Source organism: Hibiscus syriacus, unplaced genomic scaffold (genome assembly GCF_006381635.1).
Source record: "Hibiscus syriacus cultivar Baekdansim isolate YM2019G1 unplaced genomic scaffold, ASM638163v2 tig00116951_pilon, whole genome shotgun sequence".
In the NCBI taxonomy this organism is placed as follows: Eukaryota; Viridiplantae; Streptophyta; class Magnoliopsida; order Malvales; family Malvaceae; genus Hibiscus; species Hibiscus syriacus.
Genome location: NW_024063482.1, coordinates 582,612 through 610,320, shown reverse-complemented (window position 1 = coordinate 610,320; position 27,709 = coordinate 582,612). Strand labels below are relative to the sequence as shown.

The 27,709-nt window shown below is 34.9% G+C and overlaps 1 protein-coding gene across 1 annotated transcript; it reads left to right on the top strand.

Moving 5' to 3' along the window:
* The first annotated feature begins 583 nt into the window (after nucleotides 1–583).
* LOC120188946 (glucose-1-phosphate adenylyltransferase small subunit 2, chloroplastic-like) lies at nucleotides 584–24,583 on the top strand. Its single transcript, XM_039192315.1, has 6 exons — nucleotides 584–671; nucleotides 956–1,057; nucleotides 23,865–23,987; nucleotides 24,077–24,177; nucleotides 24,270–24,395; nucleotides 24,467–24,583. The coding sequence occupies exons 1-6, from the start codon at nucleotides 584–586 to the stop codon at nucleotides 24,581–24,583; spliced, it is 657 nt and encodes a 218-aa protein (XP_039048246.1).
* The last annotated feature ends 3,126 nt before the right edge of the window (nucleotides 24,584–27,709 follow it).

Below are 27,709 nucleotides of genomic sequence, written 5' to 3'. Positions count from 1 at the left end.
TAAAACTACATTGCAGAAAACCCATTTCTATTTTACCTTAACTTCCTTGAATAAAGAAATGCAAATAGAAATAAAAAGCCATTGATGTAAATAAAGAAAACAAAAGAGGCATGCTTTTGAATATTCAAATAGAAAAACCCATAACCCAAATGACCCAGATTGGTGTAATCTCAATACTTTTCACCCAAAGAAAAAGAATGCAACTTTTTTTTAGGCTAGTAACATCATCCAAAGAATACCCATTAACTCATTTTGTCCAAAAACTCCAACGAAAACCCAACGATTATGTTTTTTTTTTAAAAATAAAGCTAAAAAGAGTGAAGGAAACCTGGAGGTGGGTAATCCTTTACAGAGTTCAGTGCTGCAAGACAAGGCTCCTTTGTGGAGCCAAGAATATGGCCAAATATATGTGCAAAACTGATGCCCCTCAAATATTGTTGCCCTAGGCTAAGGCCCAGGTGGCATAGGTATTGGGGCCGACCCTGCACTTATCTAGACCAATGTCTCCAGATGGGTTGGTTTAAACATACCCATATTCACATTTTCAACAGAAGCAGTGGAAAAAATTGAAAGGAAACACGTAATGGGCAGTTTAGAAAAGGAAAATGGAAGAGAATTACCTTTCGAAAGGAAGAATCAAAGCAGGAGTCGCGGAGGTTATTCCCTTCATCGTATGTAAATGTCAAATTACTGCCACGACCTAAAATCCAATCGAACCCTAAAGCTTGAATCCATAAATGACACTGGTGGTTTACTGACTGATATTTTGAAATTTAGCCCTAGGACGAAGACACCAGAAATTTAAGTCGCATAAAAGGGGAAAACATGTTCATCAACGTAGTTATAAAGAGATCCAATAGAAAAGGAAAAGAAAAATTACTGGTAAGACGATGACGAGGATTTTGAAGAGCCTCGACCAGGAATGGATCAACGGCTGACTCTTTGTCGTTGACAGCTGCGTCGGAGGCAGATGGGCTTGATTTAACGACGGTATTTACTGGTAACTCGAACAACTTTCTCCATCGAATGCCCAAACGAGAAGTTGCTGCAACTAAAGGTTAAGGGGAAAAATGAAAAAGGTTAAAAGGGAGTGAGACTTAAAAACTATACACTTGCGGCGTTTGTAAATAAAAACGCCACAAAAGTATGAGTCTATAGCGGCATTTGTATAAAAACGCCACTAAAATACAAGTCTATAGTGACATTTGTATAAAAATGCCATACAGTACTATTCTATAGCGGAGTTTGTCAAAAAAACGCCATTACACATGACCCTATTGCGACGGTTTTATAAAAATACTGCTACAGTACTACTTTTTAGCGGCATTTGTCAAAAAATGCCACTATACATGACCCTGTTGCGGTATTTTTATAAAAACGGCGCTAAAGTACAACTCTATTACGGCGTTTTTTTAAAAACGCCATTATTGATGAACCTATTGCGGCGTTTGTATAAAAACGCCACTAAAGTACTACTTTGTCGCGGCGTTTTTATAAAAAAAATGCCACTAAAGTTACCATTTTGTGGCGTTTGGGGTTTAAACGCCGCTATATGTTTAAAGCTAGTGATGTTTACTCCCAAAACGCCACTAAAAATGCCGTTGTAGAACTGTTTTGCTGTAGTGGAAGCGAAGAGGGAGATAATGTGCATTTGACTATTGGGTCTTGCCTAAAAGGGGAATGACCAACCTTTATTATCAGATCATTTTCTTGCCAGAGTAATATATAGTCAACGTGGCTAAGCTTGCATAATATGATATATAAATATATAATCAAGTTTTAGAATAATATATATATAATATTTGGATTAAGAAGACAAGTATATAGTACTTGTAAGGTCCTGAACAAAATCTTAAACAAGTCGACCAATCAATGTGTTGAGTTGATGTTTTGTATGAAGGATGTTTGGAATTGAGTTGTACATTCTCACCGACCAACATATATTAAGGTGTAAGGCTCTGACTTTTGGGCATTACAGCTCGTTAAATTCACAAAATAATATAAACAAAAGAATTGAAGTTGAGATGTTAAGCAGCCGGACATAAATGAAAGCGACATTCATGGTCTTCATTCTCACACTGGCCATGGCACTCAGCTGCATCTCACGCAACTGTAAGCTAACCCATTTATCCATGACTTCACATAATTTTTTAGAGGAAAAACTACGTCCGATATCATTAAATTTGAGGCGTTATAATGTTTTTACCATTAAAATTTTAATTGTTTGAATTATTGCACAAAATTTTGGTTCTAACTTTAATTATATAACCATTAAATTTTAACGTCACAATGATATGGATGAATCTTTCAGTCACTGTGATGACACAGATAAAATAGTGTCATTTTGCCGCGACTATTGATGTCCAAACGACTTTGTTTTATACATTGAACTTTAGGGGAGTATCTATTCAAAATAAAACTTTAGGGGCATATTGATTTTATCATTAAACTTTAAAAATGTCTAGTCACTAGTCTTTTTCGATTGTCGTTTGCAGCCAATCATCTCATGTCACTGATTGTCTTTTTGTAGTAAGATTGGTATCAAAACGTTCACATTTCTCATATTTCTTCTCATATGATTGATTTTTCGCGAAACTCACTAAAAAAAGTTACCAAAATTCATCTAAAGATTCGATGTGCTAATACTCTGATCTTCTCTTATGACCATTCAATGAGACTAATTTTGAGACATATTATTCGTCTTCTTGAAATAATGTCTCTCGCTATTGGATTTTCGAACAAACACTTTAAACCTTTCAAATATGAGAAAGCCCCCATACCCCTAGAAAGTGGTGGATTTTTTTTTGTTTAATTTCGTCAATTTTAAGTGAGTTCCGTGGAAAATGAGAAAAGAGAGGATTTGAAATTTAAACATTTTGATATGAGTCTTGTCGTGAAAGAGGATCAATGATGGATGATGATTGACTATCAACGGAGGTCAGAAAGGTGTAGTGCCAAAAAGTAATATGTTTTAAAGTGTAGTGGAATAATCGATACACTCTTAAAGGTCAGTGTTTAAACCGATATCGTTTTGGGCATCAATAACTACACTAAAGCGATGTTATTTTGTACATGTCATCACATTTTTTGGATTTTAACGGTTAACGGCCCAATAATATAATTGAAGTCAAAATCAAAGTTTAATATTATATTTAAAACAACCGAAAGTTTATCAGTATAAACTATACTTCGTATAAAGCTGAGCGATATATGATATGGAGTTCCCTTTTTAAAATTCTAAAATTGAAAGAAAACATATATTTAGATATATTTGAATTTAAAATTTTAAATTATTATAAAAAATAATATCAACTGAATTAATATCCAATTGATCTAATAAATTTATAAAGAACAACCATTGTAATGCGAAATATCGGCCCATAATGTAAAGTTCTATGGACTTGGAAGAAATGAATCATTCGGTCGAGTTTGCACGGCAATAGTATTCCTTTTCTTTCAATAATAAAATAGGTATACGCGGCGAATAGCAGACGTAGTAGAAGGAGATTAATGAATGGTGAATGCTTTAATGGACGGCAGAGATTTCCCTATTTGGTTTGGTTTGGTTTGGTTTGATGGGTAAAATAAATTAATATTGCTTTCTTCCTTTTTTTTCTTTTTGGAGATTCGCATGCAAATTGCATTAATTATAATTTTTGGAGATTTTCCACTTACTTTTTAATAAGTAGTGGATATATTCATAATAATAATGCATGTCATCTTTGTTGTGAACCTACCATTTCATTCTATTTCCGTGTAGATTATTTATTAATATAAGCGTCACCTCTCTATTTGATAAATCTCTTCCCCTGCTTCTGCCTCTTGTTTGGGCCCTTCTTCATTGCCTCCTTTCTCACTGTTTTCTTTTTCTCCTTTGCTAGACTTCTTTTAGTTTCTCAGAGAACTCAATTATACGCCCTTCTTCATCAATCTTCATCAAATTAAATGCAGTAGCCCATTTCTCATCCATAAGAAATGCAGCTACAGTAATATCAGCACTAGTCTCTCTACGTGTTAGAATAAACTTTTCATAATCCATTCTAAATAAATGGTCTCCGACAAGAACAGAGAATTCCATAATATTATGCTCTTCAAACAACCACAAATATTGTCTCACAACATCTGATGTGCCCTGTACACTCATTTAAAAATAAAAAGTAAAATATATACATATATAATTCACGACCAATAGAATCCATTTTAGTAGTAGCTAACTTAGAATTAGTTTGAGTTATCAATACAAGAAAATCCAAATTGATTCCAGGTTAGCTACTACTAAAATGGATTCTATTGTTTATGAATTATATAATTTTTAATTTTTAAAACGAGTGTACATTAGACAACGCATATTGTAAGACAGTATTTGTGATTGTTTGAAGAGCATAATATTATGGAATTCTTGGTTATTGCTAGGGACCATTTATATAGAATGGATTATGAAAGGTTTATTCTGGCACAAGACTAGTGCTGACATTACTGTGGCTGCATTCCGGATAGATGATAGTGTTGAAATGCACCGAAAAAGGGCATTAATTTAGTCAAAAAAGGGAGGTAGGCACCGAATTTTGCAATGTCAAAATTAGGTGAAAATGGTTGAAAATTAAATGGGTAAATTACAAAATTTAGTCATTGCAATTTAGGGTATTTATAAGATTAGTCCTTAAGCTGCAACTATAAATACCCTAGCTCATTTAGCTTCAAAACCATCCCAAAGCATTCTAGCTTTCTTCCAATGCTAGAGAGAATTTAGAGAGTTTCTTGAGAGTTGTTTTCTCCTTTTTATCAAGAGAGAATTGTCATTGTTTTCTCCTTGGTAGATCAAGAGAAGTTATAATTCCTATTTTCTCATAGTGAAATTCTTTTACCGTTGCCCGTGGTTTTTACCCTATATTATTTAGGGGTTTTTTCACGTAAATTTTGTGTCTCTTTTATCTTAATTTTAATTTTCTCAAATTATCAGCTGCGATTTTGCTCTATCCGATAGCCGTCTTCCGCAACAATTGGTATCCGAGCCAGATTTGAGTGTGTAATATCTGCTTATTGTCTTTGTGGTTGCCACCAAAAGGTGGATCCTCTAACATAAGAAAGTAAGAAGGTATTACCCATTCTTTTTAAGGTTCCATAGAACTATTCACGATAGTGAAATAGTGGGAGCTATCTGTAATAGAAGCTATGACTACGAAATTTGATATTGAAAAATTTAATGGGAGAAATTTCTCATTGTAGAAATTGAAGATGAAGACCATCCTGAGGAAAAACGGTTGTCTAGCAGCTATCATTTAAAAGCCAGCAGATTTCACAGATGACAACAAATGGATTGAAATGGACGGGAATGTTATGGTAAACTTTCATCTAGCATTAGTGATACATGCACCAGAGTCCATAATACATGCTTCTTTGGACTAATGTTTCTACTCGAACCTATTAAAAGAACAAAGTCTCGAAGATTCAAAGCATATTTATTTGGTAAGTATAATGTGAATGAATCATTAAACGATTCTAATGTTGCTCCCTTTAATGTTTCAGATTCGAGGTCGAATCTTTTTGAAGAAAGGGAGGATGATACATGCATCACAAGGCTCACATCAAAGGAAGAAGTAATAACTCTTCCAAATGATCCACTCGTCCAAGCATTGGAAAAGAAGATCAGAACAGAAGAAGACTTACGACGACTTTTTGAATGGGATCCTGATCTTATTTAGTCAAGATGTCTTCTGAATATACGACCGTCTGTCTCTTATCTTTCTAACGGTTCTTGAATCGCATCAATCCGATATCGGGAACTCAAGATATGGCTATTTTACTGAAGATGGTGCATGCAGAAAGTCCTATACAGGATTAAAACGGGATTTTGTAAATATCATGCACCACACACCCTAAAGCTAAGGATGATGAATTTACTATACCACTTGGCCCTATCACACGAGGCTGGACCAAACTTCTTAAAGACAAGCTTCAAATCGCAGTTCAAGCATTCATCCGTAAGGGTCTAATAGTAGCATATTTTCAACAACATTTTGAAGGGGATCCAATTGTTATCCGGTCAACATGTATTCTGGAGATACAACCGTCTGTCTCTTATCTTTCCAACGGTTATTGAATCGCATCAATTCGATATCGGGAACTCAAGATATGGCCATTTTACTGAAGGCGGTGCATGCAGGAAATCCTATACGGGATTAATACGTGATTTTGTAAATATTACGAATTTTCAATATTTATATTGATTATTTGTAATATAATTTAATATAGGATGATCAATTATCTTTTAGGATCAGATTTATTTTTAGGAATTAATTTGGGTTAAAACATATTTTTATTATTATTTTATTAGGAATTAGAGTTAAAACATGTTTAGTTTATTATTATTTTATCTCTAGTTATTTAGAACCTTTAGGATTCAGCCCCTATATAAAGGAGGTTCTTGTGAGGGAGATTAATCTTCACACTCCAATTTGCCTTTTCATTGCGACTATGAGGGTTGGTTAGAGTCATATTATCGTGTTTGTCTTTTCATTGCGACTAGGAGGGCTCGATAGGACATTATCCATCGATTTTCCACATATCCATCCACGCTATCATTCATCTTTACCGTTCACTTTCATAAGGGAGATCTTTTGATTTCTTGGTTTTTTTTTTTATTTTCAATTCTTTTATCTTTTATTTATCTTGTTTTAATCTTATTTTTTTTTATCTTGTTTCCAGCACACAAAAAAAAACCCTAAAGAACCTTAGTTATTACTGCCACCTTCACCATTCATCCCTCATTATTCTTCATCGAGACTAGATCTTTTTCTAGGTTTGATTCTTCAACAAGAGCAACGTTCATCAATCCGCCACCGCTTTCCTATCAATTGGTATCAGAGTTGGGCCGATTCTTGGAAATAAGCAAGCAATCTTGCTTGTTCTTGCACACAAAACCGTCAAGGTACCCCAACAGAGCTAGTCCAGAGAAGATTCATCGTTTCAGGTTCTTTTTATTTAATTTTAATTTAGATTCAAATCCTTCTTGTTAGTTTGCTATTTTTTTAAAAACAAAAAACAAAAAAAAAACCAAAAAAAAAGGCCAAAATTGCAAACAAAGGTATTTATGGCTTATTTTCTCCAGATATAATATTCATCATAATATAAATATCCAGTCCAAAATTCACCCAAATCAGAGTTCATTAGAGCCTTCAAATACGTTCTTCAAGTTTCATCGGCAGATTCGGTCTAGGATCTTGTCGAATTTCTTGAAAATTCTACAGGAGGAATTTTGTGGTGAAAATTTCCAGATTGAAACTTCATATATTGAAGATCATTTACACAAAAAAATCAGAATATTTGGAGATCAAGAACACCTTCGAACAAAGTGATCAAGAAAAATAGATTGTTTGAGGACTCACCGTTCAACAGAGTCCACTGGATACTACTGAAGGTATTTGGTTCTGAAATTTTACAGGTGGTTTCTTAACGCATCGAAAGACATTCAAGAATTTTCCCAAAATTTTTGGACACCGGTAACCCCCTCAAAAACGTTGCTCAAGTTGATCCAGAGTTTTCCAGGTTTCTGGGTTGGTTCTTTTTTTTCTTTGACTCTTAGTGCTTTAAGTTCTTTTGTTTTTTCTTTTTATTGTTCTTGTGCATTATCTAACACATTATCTTTCTTGTATTAGTAGGACTAAAGAGTTTGCATACTTCTTCCTTCTTTGCATTCTCGTTCTCTTGGAGTCTAACCCTTGTTTAGCCTCTTAGAACTTTTAAGTTATTTCTTATCGCCTTTGCTAGTAATCAAACTCCGATACGAACTGTGGAAGACTACTTGGTAAAGTGAGTTTTAAAGAGTACAAGATCGGCTTACTTGCCTCTCGTTGTGTTACTTTCTTGGAGTGACTTGTGAGGTTTCTTGCTTTGTTGAATTTACTTCCTTTTATTTTTATTTTACTTTAAAATCTTCTTTTCAGTGTTATAATTGCAGGATGGGTGACAATAACAATGAGACACTTACGGCTATCTTAGCCGTACTTGAACGACTCACAACTCAATTTGATCAACTTAATAATGCCTTGAGAGAATGACAAGAACTACAACTGGATCTACCAAACCAGAATCCAAGGCCAAACAATGCTGAACTTTTGGCCCCCAGGCGAGCACAACCACGTTTTCAAACACCCGAACTCTTTACAAAACCAAAGTTCACGATCCTGTCTTTTAAAGGAGACTACAATCCGGACAAGTACAACGATTGGGAAGGAAAAGTTGATCTCATGTTCGCATACCATGATTGCCCCCAAACTGAACAAGTTCCCCTCATTACTTTGGAATTCGAAGGATATGCTCACACTTGGTGGATGCAAACAAGGAAAAAGATTGAAAACTTCCAAATTCAACCAATCACTTCTTGGACTGAACTCAAACATGTCATGAGGAACCGATTCCTACCGACACATTATACACGAGAAGTTAAACAACGACTACACCGACTTCGACAAGGTAGAAGTTCAGTTGAAGATTACTACAAGGAGATGCAATCCTTACTAAATAGGGCTAACATAACTGAAGAAGAAGAGGACACCATGTCAAGATTCGTTGTCGGCTTAAACCCAAACATCACTGATCTTCTTGATCTCTATGGGTATGAAAACTTTGAAGATACACTAAAGAAAGCAATGACAATCGAAGCACAACTCCAAAAAAGATTCCGATTCAGAGAACAATACCAAGGTACTTCATTATCTCACCAAGGTAATCCTTCAATTCCTTCCACATCTTCTACTACATCTTCTCAAAAAAAGTCTAGAGATAACAAACCTGACAAGGAGAAACAACGACCAATAAAAAATGACACACTTCCAGCCTCTAAAGACGATACCCGAGCAAGAGACATCAAGTGTTTTAAATGCTTAGAAAGAGGCCATATTAGCCGCAATTGCCCAAACACGAGGACCCTAACCATACTAGGTGATGGATCTTACAATTCTGACTCCGATGACGACATCCCCGACATTCCAACACATGCTGAAGCTAAAGAAGATAGTGATGATTATGGAAGCGATGAGTACAATGGCACAATAATTAGTGATTCATCATACCTTAAACATCCAAGCATCCGACGAATCTGACATACAACGTTCCAACATCTTCCAAACACGCTGCCTAATCAAGGAACAACCATTCTCCATCATCATTGACAATGGTAGTTGTGTCAACGTCATTAGCTCCAACGTTGTTGAATCACTCAAACTTCCTTGCCAATGACATCCGAAACCTTATTGCTTACAATGGCTTAATTAGAGTGCCGAGATAAAGGTGGTTAAACAATGTCTCGTTAATATCAAGATGAGAAAGTATTGTGACGACGTATGGTGTGATGTAATTCTGATGCAAGCATCCCACATCCTCCTAGGACGTCCTTGGAAATACGACAATGACGTCACATATTATGGCCGGAAGAACACTTACACAATTCCAATAAAAGGTAAACCATTCTGACTTAACCCTCTACCCCCAAAGAGATTATCATAGATCAACAACGAATTCTCAAGGAGACAGGGAACTTAAAACAAAAGGCAAAAGAGGTCAAAATCGATAAAAGCCAAAAAAATGACCCACGAGTGGTGAGTGACCCTTGATGTGAAAATAAAAGAGTGTCTCAAAACATTTATGCGAGTGCAAAAGACTTGAGAGAGACCCTTTTTCAAAATAGGCCGTGCATTCTAGTCCGTTTCAAGGACTCCATTTTATCAACTATCACTAACATCACAGATTTGCCTAGTGTATTTTCTTCTCTATTGCAAGAGTTTCAAGATGTCTTAAGAAACCCACCGGATGGTTTACCACCTACAAGAGGGAATCGAACATCAAACCGACTTCATCCCTGGATCAACCATACCAAACCGCCCCGCTTACCGATGCAATCCTGAGGAAACGAATGAATTGGAACGACAAATAGATTCTTTGTTACAAAAAAGACACATTCGTGAGAGTCTTAGTCCTTGTGTGGTTCCCGTCATCCTAGTTCCAAAGAAAGATAGCACATTCAGAATGTGTGTAGATTACCGACCTATCAATCGAATAACAATCAAGTATAGGCATCATATTCCACGCCTAGATGATATGTTGGATGAACTACATGGTGCAGTATCTTCACCAAAATTGACTTGAAGAGTGGTTACCATCAATTCGAATGAAAGAAGGTGGCGAATGGAAAACAGCATTCAAGACAAAGTTCGGCTTGTATGAATGGCTTGTTATGCCCTTTGGACTCACAAACGCTCCAAGCACCTTCATGAGATTAATGAATCACGTTCTTAAGGAGTTTATAGGTAAATTTGTTGTCGTTTACTTTGATGACATTCTTATATACTCATCTTCTCTTGATTCTAATGTTATTCACGTTCGAATGGTTCTCGAAGTTCTTCGACGAGAAATTTATATGCTACATGGATAAGTGTGTGTTTTGCAAGTGATAAGCTTATGCTTTTAGGCTTTATAGTTAGTGTACAGGGTATCCATGTAGATAAAGAGAAGGTCAAGGCAATTCAAGAATGGCCCACGCCTATTTCCATCACTGAGGTAAGATCTTTTCATGGTTTAGCAAGTTTCTACCATCGCTTTGTCAACGATTTCTCAACCATTGTTGCACCATTAACCGAGATCATCAAAAAGTCAGTTGAATTCAAATGGGGACCACTACAACAAAAAGCTTTTGAACTTCTTAAAGATAAGTTATGTTATGCCCCTATTCTTCATCTTCCCAATTTTTCTAACACCTTTGAGCTAGAATGTGATGCTTCAGGCATAGGTATTGGTGTCGTCCTCATGCAAGAAATACAACCTATCGCTTACTTTAGTGAAAGGTTAAAAGGTGCACAATTGAACTACTCTATCTACGACAAGGAACTTCTTGCACTCGTTCGAGCACTCGAAGTGTGGCAACACTATCTTCTCCCTAAAGAGTTTGTTATTCACACGGACCATGAATCACTCAAATGGTTAAATGGACAAGGTAAGTTAAACAAAAGACATGCTCGATGGGTTGAGTTTATTGAATCTTTTCCTTACATCATCAAATACAAACAAGGGAAAGATAACATCGTAGCTGATGCATTATCTCGACGATACACACTTATCACTCAAATGCATGCTATTGTTCTTGGTTTTGCACATATCAAAGAACTTTATCCTAACGATCCAGACTTTTTTGAGATTTATAAACAATGTGTAAAAGGTGTTTTTAACAAGTTTTATCTTGTAGATGGCTTTCTTTTTCGCATGAACAGGTTATGTATACCACAAGGCTCTTTGCGAGAGTTCTTAGTTCATGAGTCACATGCCAGAGGACTCATGGGACACTTCGGTGTTCACAAAACACTCGATATGGTCATGGAACACTTCTTTTGGCTACACATGCGTAAAACAGTGGAAAAGATTTGTGCATCATGCATCACGTGCAAACAAGCAAAGTCAAAGGTAAATCCTAATGGTTTGTACCCGCCTTTACCGATTTCTTCTTCTCCTTGGATCGATTTATCAATGGATTTTATACTTGGCTGTGGTTGTGGTTGTGGTTGTGGACAGATTCTCAAAGATGGCACACTTTATTCCTTGCCATAAAACGGACGATGCCACACACATTGCTGATTTATTCTTTTGAGAAATAGTCCACCTTCATGGTATTCCTCGCACCATTGTGTCTGATCGTGACACTAAGTTCATAAGCCACTTTTGGAAGGTATTATGGGGTAAGATTGGCATAAAACTTCTCTATTCCACTTCTTGTCATCCTCAAACCGATGGATAAACCAAAGTAATAAATCGGATTCTAGGATCTTTGCTAAGAACGGTGGTAGGTAAGAATACTCGTAATTGAGAAGAATGTTTACTTTTTGTTGAGTTTGCTTATAATCGAGCCATTCACTCCACAACAGGTTATTCTCCATTCGAAATAGTTTATTGTTTTAACCCATTAACTACTTTGGATCTTATTCCCTTACCTTTAGATCAGATTGCCAGTTTAGATGGTGAAAAGAAGGCTTCCCTTGTCAAATACATTCACGCCAAAGCTAAACTCAAGATGGAGAAAACCTACGAGGCAATTGCAAACCGAGTTAACAAGGGTCGACGACATGTCACCTTTGAACCAGGAGATTGGGTATGGGTTCACATGAGAAAAGAAAGGTTCCCGACATAAAGGAAATCCAAGCTAGACCCTCGAGGCGATGGCCCATTCCAAGTCCTTGCAAGAATCAATAACAATGCCTACCGCATTGATCTTCCCGGTGAGTATAACGTGAGTGCATCCTTTAATGTTTCTGACTTATCTCCTTTTGAAATTTCAGATTCATGGACGAATCCTTTTAAGGGAGGGGGAGATGATACATGCACCACACACCCTAAAGCTAAGGATGATGAATTTACTATACCACTTGGCCCTATCACACGAGGCCGGACCAAACTTCTTAAAGACAAGCTTCAAATCGCAGTTCAAGCATTCATCCGTAAGGGTCTAATAGCAGCATATTTTCAACAACATTTTGAAGGGGATCCAGTTGTTATCCGGTCAACATGTATTCTGGAGATACAACCTTCTGTCTCTTATCTTTCCAACGGTTCTTGAATCGCATACATCCGATATCGGGAACTCAAGATATGTCCATTTTACTGAAGGCGGTGCATGCAGGAAATCCTATACGAGATTAATACGTGATTTTGTAAATATTACGAATTTTCAATATTTATATTGATTATTTGTAATATAATTTAATATAGGATGATCAATTATCTTTTAGGATCAGATTTATTATTTTATTAGGAATTAAGGTTGGGTTAAAACAATATTTTATTATTATTTTATAGGAATTAGAGTTAAAACATGTTTAGTTTATTATTATTTTATTCTCTAATTATTTAGAACCTTTAGGATTCAGCCCCTATATAAAGGAGGCTTCATTGAACTTTGTAAATCATATTTCTTTGATCAATAATACAACGAGAGTTTGTTTTTGCAAGTGCTGATTGCCTTGTGCCTTCGAATCTTCTTCTCCTGGAGTTCTTTCAAGTTCTTGTGAGGGAGATTAATCTTCACACTCCAATTTGCCTTTTTATTGCGACTAGGAGGGTTGGTTAAAGCCATATTATCGTGTTTGCCTTTTCATTGCGACTAGGAGGGCTCAATAGGACATTATCTATCGATTTTCCACATATCCATCCACGCCATCAATCATCTTTACCGTTCACTTTCATAAGGGAGACCTTTTGATTTCTTGGTTATTTTTTTTATTTTCAATTCTTTTAACTTTTATTTATCTTGTTTTAATCTTATTTTTTTATCTTGTTTCCAGCAAAAAAAAAAACCCTAAAGAACCTTAGTTATTACCGCCACCTTCACCATTCATCCCTTATTGTTCTTCATCGAGTCTAGATCTTTTTCTAGGTTTGATTCTTCAACAAGAGCAACGTTCATCAATCCGCCACCGCTTCCCTATCAATGATGATACATGCATCACAAGGCTCACATCAAAGGAAGAAGTAATAACTCTTCCAAATGATCCACTCGTCCAAGCATTGGAAAAGAAGATCAGAACAGAAGCATACCTGCCACGACTTTTTGAATGGGATCCTGATCTTATTTAGTCAATATTTATTCTGAAGATACGACCGTCTGTCTCTTATCTTTCCAACGGTTCTTGAATCGCATCAATCCGATATCGGGAACTCAAGATATGGCTATTTTACTGAAGACGGTGCATGCAGAAAGTCTTATACGGGATTAATACGGGATTTTGTAAATATTACGAATTTTCAATATTTTTATTGATTATTTGTATTATAACTTAGTATAGGATGATGCATTATCTTTTAGGATTAGATTTATTATTTTATTAGGAATTAAGGTTGGGTTAAAAATATTATCTTTAGTTATTATTATTTTATTAGGAATTCGAGTTAATATATGTTTGTTTATTATTATTTTATTCATTAGTTATTTAGGACCTTAGAACTCAGCCCCTATATAAAGGAGGCTTTCATTAAACTTTGTAATTCAAGATTTCTTTGATTAATAATACAACGAGAGTTGTTTTTGCAAGTGCTGATTGCCTTGTGCCTTCGAAGCTTCTTCTCCTTGAGATCTTTCAGTCTTGTGAGGGAGATTAATCTTCACACTCCATTTGCCTTTTCATCGCGACTAGGGGGTTGATTAGAGTCATATTATCGTGTTTGCCTTTTCATTGCGACTAGGAGGGCTCGATAGGACATTATCCATCGATTTTCCACATATCCATCCACGTCATCAATCATCTTTACCGTTCACCTTCATAAGGGAGATCTTTTGATTTCTTGGTTATCTTATTTTATTTGTAATTCATTTATCTTGTTTTAATCTTATTTTTTATCTTGTTTCAAGCACCAAAAAGAAACCCTAAAGAACCCTATCTATTGCCCCCACCTTCCCCATTCATCTCTTATTGTTCTTCATCAAGTCTAGATCTTTTCTAGGTTTGATTCTTCAACAAGAGTGACGTTCATCAACCCGCCACCGCTTCCATATCAATTGGTATCAGATTTGGGCTGATTCTTGGAAAGAAGCAAGCAATCTTGCTTGTTCTTGCACACAAAACCGTCAAGGTATCCCAACGAAGCTAGTCCAGAAAAGATTCATCGTTTCAGGTTATTTTTATTTAATTTTAATTTAGATTCAAATCATTCTTGTTAGTTTGCTATTTTTTTCAAAAAAACCAAAAAAAAGGAAAAACAAAAAACAAAAAAGCCAAAATTTCAAAAAAAAAAATTGCAAAAAAAGGTATTTAGGGTTGATTTTCTCCAGATATCATATTCATCCTAATATAAATCTCTAGTCCGAAATTCACCCAAATCAGAGTTCATTAGAGCCTTCAAATACGTTCTTCAAGTTTCATCGGCAGATTCGGTCTAGGATCTTGTCGAATTTCTTGAAAATTCTACAGGAGGAATTTTCTGGTGAAAATTTCCAGATTGAAACTTCATATATTGAGGATCATTTACACAAAAAAATCAGAATATTTGGAGATCAAGAACACCTTCGAACAAAGCGATCAAGAAAAACAGATTGTTTGAGGACTCACCGTTCAACAGAGTCCACTGGATACTACTGAAGGTATTTGGTTCTGAAATTTTACAGGTGGTTTCTTGACTTATCGAAAGACATTCAAGAATTTTCCCAAAATTTTTGGACACCGGTAACCCCCTCAAAAGCGTTGCTCAAGTTGATCCAGAGTTTTCTAGGTTTCTGGGTTGGTTCTTTTTTTTCTTTCTCTTAGTGCTTTAAGTTCTTTTGTTTTTTCTTTTTATTGTTCTTGTGCATTATCTAACACATTATATTTCTTGTGTTAGTAGGACTAAAGAGTTTTCATACTTCTTCCATCTTTGCATTCTCGTTCTCTTGGAGTCTAACCCTTGTTTGGCCTCTTACAACTTTTAAGTTTTTTCTTATCGCCTGTGCTAGTAATCAAACTCCGATACGAACTGTGGAAGACTACTTGGTAAAGTGAGTTTTAAAGAGTAAGATATCGGCTTACTTTCCTCTCATTGTGTTACTTTCTTGGAGTGACTTGTGAGGTTTCTTGCTTTGTTGAATTTTCTTCCTTTTATTTTTATTTTACTTTAAAATTTTCTTTTGAGTGTTATGATTTCAGGATGGGCGACAATAACAACAAGACACTTACGGTTATCTTAGCCACACTTACCCGACTCACGACTCAAGTTGAAAGATTTGATGAAATCGTGAGAGAATGACAAAAACCACAACTGGATCTACCAAACCAAAATCCAAGACCAAATAATGCTGAACTTTTGGTACCCGGGCGAGAACAACCACGTTTTCAAGCACCCGAACTCATTGCAAACCAAAAGTTCACGATACCGTCTTTCAAAGGAGACAATGATCCAGATATGTACATTGAATGGGAAGGAAAAGTTGATATCATGTGTCGCATACCATGACTGCCCCCAAGCTAAACAAGTTCACCTCATCACCACAGAATTCGAAGGATATGCTCGAACTTGGTGGATGCAAACAAGGAAAAAGATCCAGAACTTCCAAATTCCAACAATCACTTCTTGGACCGACCTCAAACAAACCATGAGGAAGCGATTCCTATCGACACATTATACACGAGAAGTTAAACTATGACTAGACCGACTTTGACAAGGTAGAAGTTCAGTTGAAGAGTACTATAAGGAGATACAATCCTTACTCAATAGGGCTAACATAACCGAAAAAGAAGAGGTCACCGTGTCATGATTCATCATCGGCTTAAACTCAAACATCATTGATCTTCTTGATCTACAAGGGTACGAAAACCTTGAAGATGCACTAAGAAAGCAATGACAAATCGAAGCACAAATCCAAGAGATCTCGATTCAGTGAACATTACCAAGGTACTCATCCTTACCAATAATCCTTCAAATCCTTCCTCATCTTCTACTCTATCTTCTCTAAAAAGCCAAGAGATGACAAACCTGACAAGGAGAAGAAGACCAGCAAGAATGACACACTTCCAGTCCCTAAATCAAATGATAATTTGTGAAGAGGTAGGAAAGCAAAAAAGAAAAAGTTGAGAAAGAGGCAAAAGCAAAAGAGGTCACTAGTTATAAAGCCAAAAGAATAATGACCCATGGGAGGTGAGTGAACCTAAATGTAAGAAGAAAAGAGTGACTCAAAATCTATGTGTGAGCATAAAAGAATTGAGAGAGAACCTTCTTTACAAACAACCTTGCATCCTTGTTCGCTTTAGGGAATCAATTATTTCGATTTCTAACATTAACAAGGATTTGCCTGGTGTGTTTTCATCTCTTTTACAGGATTTTCAAGAAGTGTTAGGTGATCTACCTAACGAACTACCACTGAAAAGAGGAAAACAACGCCAAACCAATCTAATTCAATGTTCCATCATACCTCATCAAACATACAATCTCGAAGAAACCAAAGAGTTGGATTTGTTACAAAAAGGCTACATCCAGGAAAGCCTTAGTCGTGACGCCATCTTAATGACGAAACATGATTTGAACAACTCTACAGGCTTTATAGTTCATGCCAAGAGTTGTCGAATAATATTAGGTGATCCTCCTGACGGGTTACCACTTGAAAGCCCTAATCACTATGCCATATCAATGAAGAGTCACGATTTACGGGAGTCCAAAGGTAAGCATTTTATTACTCATTTTAATGACAATGTAACGTACTTCTTCTCCTTTTTACAAGGTAAGGCTCGCGATGTTGTCATCCATACTAAACACAACTCCTTTAAGTGCGTAACAGACCGAGGTAAGCAAAATATAGTAGACAATGCACTACCACGGAAGGTATACTCTTACCTATCAAACGCATACTACTATTCCGAGAATTGAACATATCAAAGATGTATATCACAATAACTCGGATATTTTTGATATTTCTACCCATACTTTTAAAAGTGTTTCTAATGAGCTTTATCTTTTATATGGGTTTCCTTGCAAACTAAACAAGTTTTACAGTCCACAAATCTCCTCCAGAGAATTCTTAATTCATGAACCACAATTAGAAGACTTAAGTGATTACTTTAACAAACCAGTTGACATGGTTTTTAAACACTCATTCTCGCCATACAAGAATAAAACCATGGATAAATTATCTGAAGCAATCATGCAGAAAGCCAACAGTGGTCGACACCATGTTGAATTTCAACCTAAACATCAGATTACGAGACTTGTATGCAAAAGAGGATTTCAAGACTACAAGAAAACATTTCATACAAAGAAGAAACCTCGACTAAAACACATAAAGACACATCACATTGATCTTGGTAAATGTTTCACAAGTTTTTCTTTCAACATATCTAATTCTCTTTCTTTTGGATTTTTAGATTCGAGGACGAATCCTTTTGAGGAGTGGGGGAATGAGACATGCACCAGAGTCCATAATACATGCTTCTTTGGACTAATGTTTCTACTCGAACCTATTAAAAGAACAAAGTCTCGAAGATTCAAAGCATATCTATTCAGTAAGTATAATGTGAATGAATCATTAAACAATTCTAATGTTGCTCCCTTTAATGTTTCAGATTCGAGGTTGAATCTTTTTGAAGAAAGGGAGGATGATGATACATGCATCACAAGGCTCACATCAAAGGAAGAAGTAATAACTCTTCCAAATGATCCACTCGTCTAAGCATTGGAAAAGAAGATCAGAACAGAAGCATACTTACCACGACTTTTTAAATGGGATCCTGATCTTATTTAGTCAATATATCTTCTGAATATACGACCGTCTGTCTCTTATCTTTCCAACGGTTCTTTAATCACATCAATCCAATATCGGGAACTCAAGATATGGCTATTTTACTGAAGATGGTGCATGCAGAAAGTCCTATACGGGATTAATACGGGATTTTGTAAATATTACGAATTTTCAATATTTTTATTGATTATTTGTAATATAACTTAATATAGGATGATGCATTATCTTTTAGGATTAGATTTATTATTTTATTAGGAATTAAAGTTGGGTTAAAAATATTATCTTTAGTTATTATTATTTTATTAGGAATTAGAGTTAATATATGTTTAGTTTATTATTATTTTATTCATTAGTTATTTAGGACCTTTAGAACTCAGCCCCTATATAAAGGAGGCTTCATTAAACTTTGTAATTCAAGATTTCTTTGATTAATAATACAACGAGAGTTTGTTTTTGCAAGTGTTGATTGCCTTGTGCCTTCGAAGCTTCTTCTCCTTAAGATCTTTCAAGTTCTTGTGAGGGAGATTAATCTTCACACTCCAATTTGCCTTTTCATCGCGACTAGGAGGGTTGGTTAGAGCCATATTATCGTGTTTGCCTTTTCATTGCGACTAGGAGGGCTCGATAGGACATTATCCATCGATTTTCCACATATCCATCCACGTCATCAATTATCTTTATCATTCACCTTCATAAGGGAGATATTTTGATTTCTTGGTTATCTTATTTTATTTGCAATTCATTTATCTTGTTTTAATCTTATTTTTTATCTTGTTTCCATCACCAAAGAGAAACCCTAAAGAACCTTATCTATTGCCACCACCTTCCCCATTCATCCCTTATTGTTCTTCATCAAGTCTAAATCTTTTCTAGGTTTGATTCTTCAACAAGAGCAACGTTCATCAACCCGCCACCGCTTCCCTATCAATTAGCAGATGAAGTATTGTCAAGCATCGAGGAGAAAAAGACAGCTAAGGAGATATGAGATCATCTCACCAAACTGTACGAGGCCACATCGTTGCATAATAAAATTTTCCTTAAGAGAAAATTATACACTCTCTGTATGCCATAATCTAGTTCAGTGACGGAGCACTTAAATACACTGAACACGTTATTTTCTCAGCTTACATCCTTAAGATATACAATAGGAGAACAAGAATGTGTTGAACTTCTACTTCAAAGTCTACCTGATTCGTATGATCAACTCATCATCAACTTGACAAACAGTAATGTCACCAGTCTAGTCTTCGATGACGTTGCAATTGTTGTTCTCCAAGAAGAAAATCGGCGCAAGAACAAGGAAGACAGACAAGTAAATCTGCAACAAACAGAAGCGTTGACAACGATGAGAGGGAGATCAACAGAGCGTGGCCAAAGTAGCAGTCACAAACATTGTAAATCGAAGTAGAGGAGCAAGAAGAATTTAAAGTGTTACAACTGTGGAAAGAAGGGTCACTTGAAGAAGGATTATTGGAGTCTAAATAAAAACTCCAATCCATAAGGCAATACCGCAAACACTTCAGATGATGGAGATGCTCTATGTTGTGAAGCGTCAATCACCGTGGAAGGTAGAAAGAGATATGCATATATATGGCTCATTGATTCGGGAGAAACATATCACATGACCTCAAGAAGAGAATGGTTCCATCATTATGAACCTGTCTCAGGAGGATCTGTGTATAGTTGTGATGATCATGCCTTAGAGATCATTGGTGTAGGAGCCATCAAATTGAAGATGTATGATGGAACAATTAAAGTTGTTCGAGATGTACGACACGTGAAAGGCTTGAAGAAAAATGTATCATCCTACGGATTATTGGATAATAATGCAAGCAAGATTGAAACACGTAAAGGAATCATGAAGGTGTTACATGGAGCACTTGTGGTGCTGAAAGGCAAAACGATCGTTGCAAACTTGTACATGCTGAAGGGAGAGACTTTGTCAGAAACAAAAGCCTCTGTTGCCTCATGTAGTTCAGATTCTGCAATGTTATGGAATCAGAAACTTGGACACATTTCAGAACAAGGAATGAAAGTCCTTGTGGAGCAAAAGCTACTTCTAGGCTTAACAAATGTATCACTTACTTTGTGTGAGCATTGCATAACAAGTAAGCTGCACCAGTTGAAATTTAACACGTTAAATTCTAGAGGAAAAAGTGTTCTAGAATTGGTTCGTTCTAACGTATGGCAAGAACCAGTTACATCCCTAGGCGAAGCAAAATACTTTGTCTCATTTATTTATGACTACTCCAAGAGATGTTGGGTGTACCCTATTAAGAAGAAGTCAGATGTGTTTTCCACTTTCAAAAACTTCAAAGCGCGGGTGGAACTTGATTATGGAAATAAGATCAAGTGTTTCAGAATAGATAATAGAAGGAGAATATACAAGTGAAGAATTTGATGACTTTTGCATGAAAGAAGACATCAAAAGACAGTTCACAGTGGCAAACACTCCTCAACAAAATGGAGTGGCAGAGCGGATGAACAGAACCTTGTTAGAAAGAAAAAGAGCAATGTTGAGGGATGCAGGCCTAGAAAAATCATTCTGGGCAGAAGCAGTCAATACCGCCTGTTATTTGGTGAATCGAGCTCCATCAACTGCAATAGAGATAAAGACACCAATGAAGATGTGGACTGGTAAACCAGCTGATTATTCAAACCTCCATGTATTTGGAAGTATTGTGTATGTGATGTACAACTCCCAAAAACTTCAAAACGCGGGTGGAACTTGATTCTGGAAATAAGATTAAGTGTTTCAGAACAGATAATGGAGGAGAATATACAAGTGAAGAATTTGATGACTTTTGCAGGAAAGAATGCATCAAAAGACAGTTCACAGTGGCAAACACTCCTCAACAAAATGGAGTGGCAGAGTGGATGAAGAGAACCTTGTTAGAAAGAACAAGAGCAATGTTGAGGGATGCATGCCTAGAAAAATTATTCTGGGCAGAAGCAGTCAATACCGCCTGTTATTTTTGGTTAATTGAGCTCCATCAACTGTAATAGAGTTGAAGACACCAATGGAGATGTGGACTGGTAAACTAGCTGATTATTCAAACCTCCATGTATTTGAAAGTATTGTGTACGTGATGTACAACTCCCAAGAAATCTCAAAGCTGGATCCAAAATCCAGTAAATGCAAATTCTTGGGATATGTTGATGGAGTAAAAGGGTATCGCTTGTGCGATCCCACTGCCCACAAAGTGATCATTAGCAGGGATGTTATCTTTGTAGAAGATAAACTACAAAGAAAAGAAGACGATGATAGCGTTGAAAAGTTAGAGACTACACAGATACATGTTGAAAAGGAGGTTGAACTAGGAGATTCTTCTGAAGCAGAACCAGCACATGATGAACAAGAACCAGAGACTTCTAAAGCTCCAACAACTCGTCAATCAGATTGTGTGAGAAGATGTCCCAATTGACACTCGGATTATGTTATAGAAGGTAATATTGCATATTGTCTTTTAACAGAGGACGGTGAGTCATCAACATACCAGGAGGTAATAAACAGCTCAGATGCTTCACTATGGATTATGGTGATGCAAGGAGAAATCGAAGCCCTTCATAAAAATAATACATGGGACCTTGTGCCACTACCACAAGGAAGGAATCCAATTGGTAACAAATGGGTTTTCAAAATCAAGCGAAATGGTGATCATCAAGTTGAGAGGTATCGTGCAAGACTAGTGGTCAAAGGACATGCTCAAAAAGAAGGTATTGATTTCAATGAAATAATTTCTCATGAGGTTCGACTAACAATAGTTCGAGTAGTTTTGGCAATGTGTGCTACATTGAACTTACATCTAGAGCAGCTAGATGTTAAAACAACTTTTCTTCATGGAAATCTTGAAGAAGAGATTTATATGCTCCAGCCTGAAGGTTTTGATGAAAAAGAAAATAAGAACTTGGTTTGCAGATTGAACAAATCTTTGTACGGTCTAAAGCAGGCGCCGAGGTGTTGGTATAAGAGATTTGATTCTTTCATTATGTGCCTTGGATACAACAGACTTAATGCAGACCCTTGTGCTTATTTCAAGAGGTCTGATGATAACGATTTTGTTATATTGTTGTTGTATGTGGATGACATGTTGTTTGCAGGACCCAACAAAGATCATATTGAAGAATTGAAGGCACAACTGGCTAGGGAATTTGAAATGAAGGACTTGGGATCACCAAACAAGATTCTAGGGATGCAAATTCACCGAGACAGAAGTAATAGGAAGATTTGGCTTTCACAAAAGAATTATTTGAAGAAGATATTGTCACGATTCAACATGCAATATTGTAAGCCAATTTCTACCCCTCTTCCTATTAACTTCAAATTATCCTCCAATATGAGTCCTAACAGTGAAGAAGAGAGGATGAAGATGTCTCGAGTACCGTGTGCAGCAACAGTGGAAAGTTTAATGTTCGCTATGATATGCACAAGACCAGACATTGCACAAGCAGTGGGAGTGGTTAGTTAGTACATGGCGAATCCAGGCAAAGAGCATTGAAATACAATAAAGAGGATCCTGAGATATATCAAAGGGACCTCAAATATTGCATTATGTTATGGAGGATCAAACTTACTTATCAATGGATATGTCGATTCTGACTATGCAGGGGATTTGGATAAAAGCAAATCTACTACAGGATATGTGTTCAAAGTTATTGGTGGAGCTGTAAGATGGGTTTCAAAATTGCAATAAGTTGTGGCTACATCCACAACAGAGACAAAATATGTAGCAGCTACACAAGCCAGTAAAGAAACAATCTGGTTGAAGATGCTATTGGAGGAGCTTGGGCACAATCAAGAGTATGTCTCTTTATTTTGTGACAGTCAAAGCGCCTTGCATTTAGCAAGGAATCCAACATTCCATTCAATGACAAAGCACATACGAGTTCAGTACCATTTCATTCGTGAAAAGGTGGAAGAAGGGACGGTAGATATGCAGAAAATCCATACCAAAGACAACATAACAGATTTCATGAAAAATGCTATCAATACCGATAAATATACTTGGTGTCGATCCTCATGTGGCCTGTCAGAAATGTAAGCAACATGATGGTACAAGGTAGAAAAAATAGTGTGAAGATATGATTGTTCCGATCAAATCTTCAAGTGGGAGATTGTTGAAATGCACCAAAAAAGGGCATTAATTTAGTCAAAAAAAAGGGAGGTAGGCACCGAATTTTTCGATGTCAAAATTAGGTGAAAAATGGTTGAAAATTAAATGGGTAAATTACAAAATTTAGTCATTGCAATTTAGGGTATTTATAAGATTATTTTTTAAGCTTCAACTATAAATACCCTAGCTCATTTAGCTTCAAAACCATCCCAAAGCATTATAGCTTTCTTCCCATACTAGAGAGAATTTAGAGAGTTTCTTGAGAGATGTTTTCTCCTTTTTATCAAGAGAGAATTATCATTGTTTTCTCCTTGGTAGATCGAGAGAAGTTGTAATTCTTATTTTCTCATAGTGAAATTCTTCTACCGTTGCCCGTGGTTTTTACCCTATATTATTTAGGGGTTTTTTCACGTAAATTTTGTGTCTCTTTTATCTTAATTTTTATTTTCTCAAATTATCAGTTGCGATTTTTCTCTATCCGATAGCCGTCTTCCGCAACAGATAGAAAAACTTAGATACTTGTAATGTTCCCAATTCCTATGATTGTTCATCTCCCATCTACACACAGCCTCGTTATTTGCCTCCATCCAAATTGTTGGATGCTGATGTTTCAAACAATGTTATTGGCTGTGTTGTTAAGATTTGTTCCTTGGGGATAATCTGCTTAGTTTTTTCAATTGGCCAATGTATTAAAATGGAAATTTGAATACTTGGGTTGATCGATGGCAAAACTGCAGAATTCACCACTCTGTTGTTGGTCTTCGATCTTGCATTTCAGAGGGTACAAGCATAGAGGATACCTTACTGATGGGAGCAGATTATTACGAGGTACTATAGTATACCCTCAAAGTTTTTTAGTTGCACATTTTTCATTGGTGATAATCTGTATTAATATCGTCATTGTCTTCTTCTTCCTGCAGACTGAGACTGACAGAAAGTTTCTAGCTGAAAAGGGGAGCGTTCCAATTGGTATAGGAAAGAATTCGTACATCAAAGGAACCATTATTGACAAGAATGCTCGAATTGGCGATGATGTGAAGCTTACTGTTTTTTTTTCTACTCCATTAATTAAACCCATCTCGTTGGGAAAAGAGATGAATGGTGGGTGCAATTTCAGATCATTAACAACGACAATGTGCAAGAAGCTTCAAAGGAAACATATGGATATTTCATAAAGAGTGGTATTGTAATGATAGTAAAGGATGCCTCGATTCCTAGTGGAACTCTAGTTTGAGGGTTTTGGTTGCTTTGAGAAGCCATTTTAAACGCACTCCACTCTAATAATTTATGAACAAGAGCACATTTTTGTATCTGATCAGACCTACTGAAAATTAAGAGAACATTATATAAAATGGATATTTCATAAATATATTATTAAATAAATTAAGAAGAATAAAAAAAACTTTATATTGTTTGGAGAAACCTATAAAATATAAGTTACTAAAATTATAATTAAAAAAATGAAAATGACAAAGGAATCTTCTGAAAATGAAAAGACGAAGAGAAAACAAAAACATAGAAGAAGTGTGGTTCTGGGCGGTGCGTTTGATTAACGCAATTTGCATGCTTTGGCTGACTATAAAACAAAAACATAGAAAAATATTTATATATATATTTTTTTTTGTAAAATTTGATTTTATATTTATATATCATATTATGCAAGTTTACCGACGCTGATTATATATAAGTCTGGCAAGAAAATGATGAGATATATTCAAATTTATATTGTTCTTGTTTCAAATTGTTTGTTCTCCTAAATTGGTTGTTCGACGTTATCTCCCTCTTCAACATTATCATCATCATCTTCTTTCTCGTCACTCTCACCCTCTTCCTCTGTTAATACGATCACCAAAACATTTTTCTAACGATCAAAGTTTCACATTTATAAGCTATTCGATTATTTTCTTTAAAAACACTTATATAAAAATATATCAAATTTGAGAATATATAAATACAAGCAATTGAATATTAATACGATTGGTACCTTCAAAAGTCTTAGCCTCATTATAAGGGATTGTAAACAATTTATATATTATGTCAAACTATATTTTTAACATGTTTCCGATGAGAGTGTAACCTGGAGTTGCATCGGAGATGAGAGTGTATCAAGACGTAGTAATATGAAAAAAAAAATTATTTTATAATGATTCTTTTATGAACCAAACGTCTTTTTAAATATATATATATATATATATATATTCAACGTAATACATGTAGATAAAATATGCAATTAAATTATTTAAATATTAATTTATATAATATTATATAAAATGTGTATACTTATTTTAATTTTACAATGAATCTCCTCTCATATATATTTATGCTGAATTTTCACGTCTTAACACATTAATTTATGTTTTAACTCGATAAAGGTTATCAAAGGCAAAATTATTCTAATAATATGTTGAGAGAAAAAATTTGAGCGATAAAAAAAAATTATTTTTTTTCAAATAAAGTATTTATTATATTATTTATGGATTATAAGATAAATTTTAAAAGATGTCCTAATTACTCGATGACTTTTAAAATATCACTAGCTATCAATGTTATTGTGCATGCATGAAACATAAAGAAAACAACATATAAACGAGGCGGCTTCTAATGGGTATTACAACAAAAACTCTATTTGAGAATATAATTTTTTAATCACTTTGTATAACCGATTTTTTTAACACGTTATCTAAAAATTTTAGGAATAAATTACACGTTTAGAATTTAAACTATTACTTTTTTTCTATTTTGATATCTAAATTTTATTTTTTTTAAATCATACATAACGTTTAATTTATATTTTAATTTGGTACTCTACTGTTAAAAAATTTATCAGAACTGCTAACATGATACTATTTTTTTAATAATGTTAAAAATTTATTAGAACTGCTAACGTGATATTATTTATTTTTTTAATAATGATGTGACAATATCTTATAGTGATATGTCAACATCACCGTTAAACTTTTAACAACGGGTATCAAACTGAAACATAAGTTAAAATTAGGTATGATTTTGAAACAAAATAAAATTTGGATACTAAAACAGAAACAAAAGTAATAATTTTAGTACTGAACTTGAGTTTACCCAAAATTTTACCAGTTATCAATGCTCAAAAAAATAATAAAGATTAAAAAAAAATAGGCAACTCAGCCGATCAAATCTATTTCCCTGGAGAGAAGCAAAAGTGTCCTTTATGAGTACTAGTCTACCCTTAGGGTGCGTTTGGTTCACGGAATATAAGATTACCAGTGGGAATGTAAGATTACCAAGGAATAGCATTACTGGGAATGTTGTATTTTGTGTTTGGTTGGCTTAGCAGGAATGTAAGATTACCGTGTTTGGTTAAATGAATAAAAGATTATTGGAATGTATATTGACCAAATTGTCTTAATATATTTGTGTAATATTACAAGTTGGAAAATATTTATATATTTCTTTAAAAAAATTAAATTCATAATTTATATATTTTTTACAAAATTAAAAATAAAAAAAAGTTTAATGAAAGGGTAAAATTTATTTAAACCCTTGTGCGTTTGGTTCACGGAATATAAGATTACCAGTGGGAATGTAAGATTACCAAGGAATAGCATTACTGGGAATGTTGTATTTTGTGTTTGGTTGGCTTAGCAGGAATGTAAGATTACCGTGTTTGGTTAAATGAATAAAAGATTATTGGAATGTATATTTGACCAAATTGTCTTAATTATATATTTGTGTAATATTACAAGTTGGAAAATATTTATATATTTTCTTTAAAAAAATTAAATTCATAATATTTATATATTTTTTACAAAATTAAAAATAAAAAAAGTTTAATGAAAGGGTAAAATTTTATTTAAACCCTTGAACTTTATATAAAATTTTAATTATAGATTTTTTTTTGTAAATCTAAAATAATTTAAGGATAAATTTGTAATTTAACATTCGTAAAATTTTTATTATTCGATGACAGAATAAATATATTTTGAAAAAAAAAAATTTAAGGGCATTTTAGTCCAAAACGCCGGTAATCCAACAATACCTAAGGAAAGGGAGGTAATGACATTCCCGGTATATACCCCAAAAAATCCACTATTGGTAATCTTACATTCCGGGAATAGGATTCCCGGGCTAACCAACGGGGAATGTGGATTCCATTCCCATGGGAATCCCACATTCCCCAATCCAAACACCCCTGAACTTTATATAAAATTTTAATTATAGATTTTTTTTTGTAATCTAAAATAATTTAAGGATAAATTTGTAATTTAACATTCGTAAAATTTTTATTATTCGATGACAGAATAAATATTTTGAAAAAAATAAAAATTTAAGGGCATTTTAGTCCAAACGCCGGTAATCCAACAATACCTAAGGAAAGGGAGGT

Coding starts and splice junctions, on each gene's coding strand:
- LOC120188946 (XM_039192315.1), top strand. CDS start 584: ATGGGCAGTTTAGAAAAGGAAAATGGAAGAGAATTACCTTTCGAAAGG. Junction 672..955: donor CGGAGGTTATTCCCTTCATC/GTATGTAAATGT, acceptor TGTCGTTGACAG/CTGCGTCGGAGGCAGATGGG. Junction 1,058..23,864: donor AGAAGTTGCTGCAACTAAAG/GTTAAGGGGAAA, acceptor AGAAAAACTTAG/ATACTTGTAATGTTCCCAAT.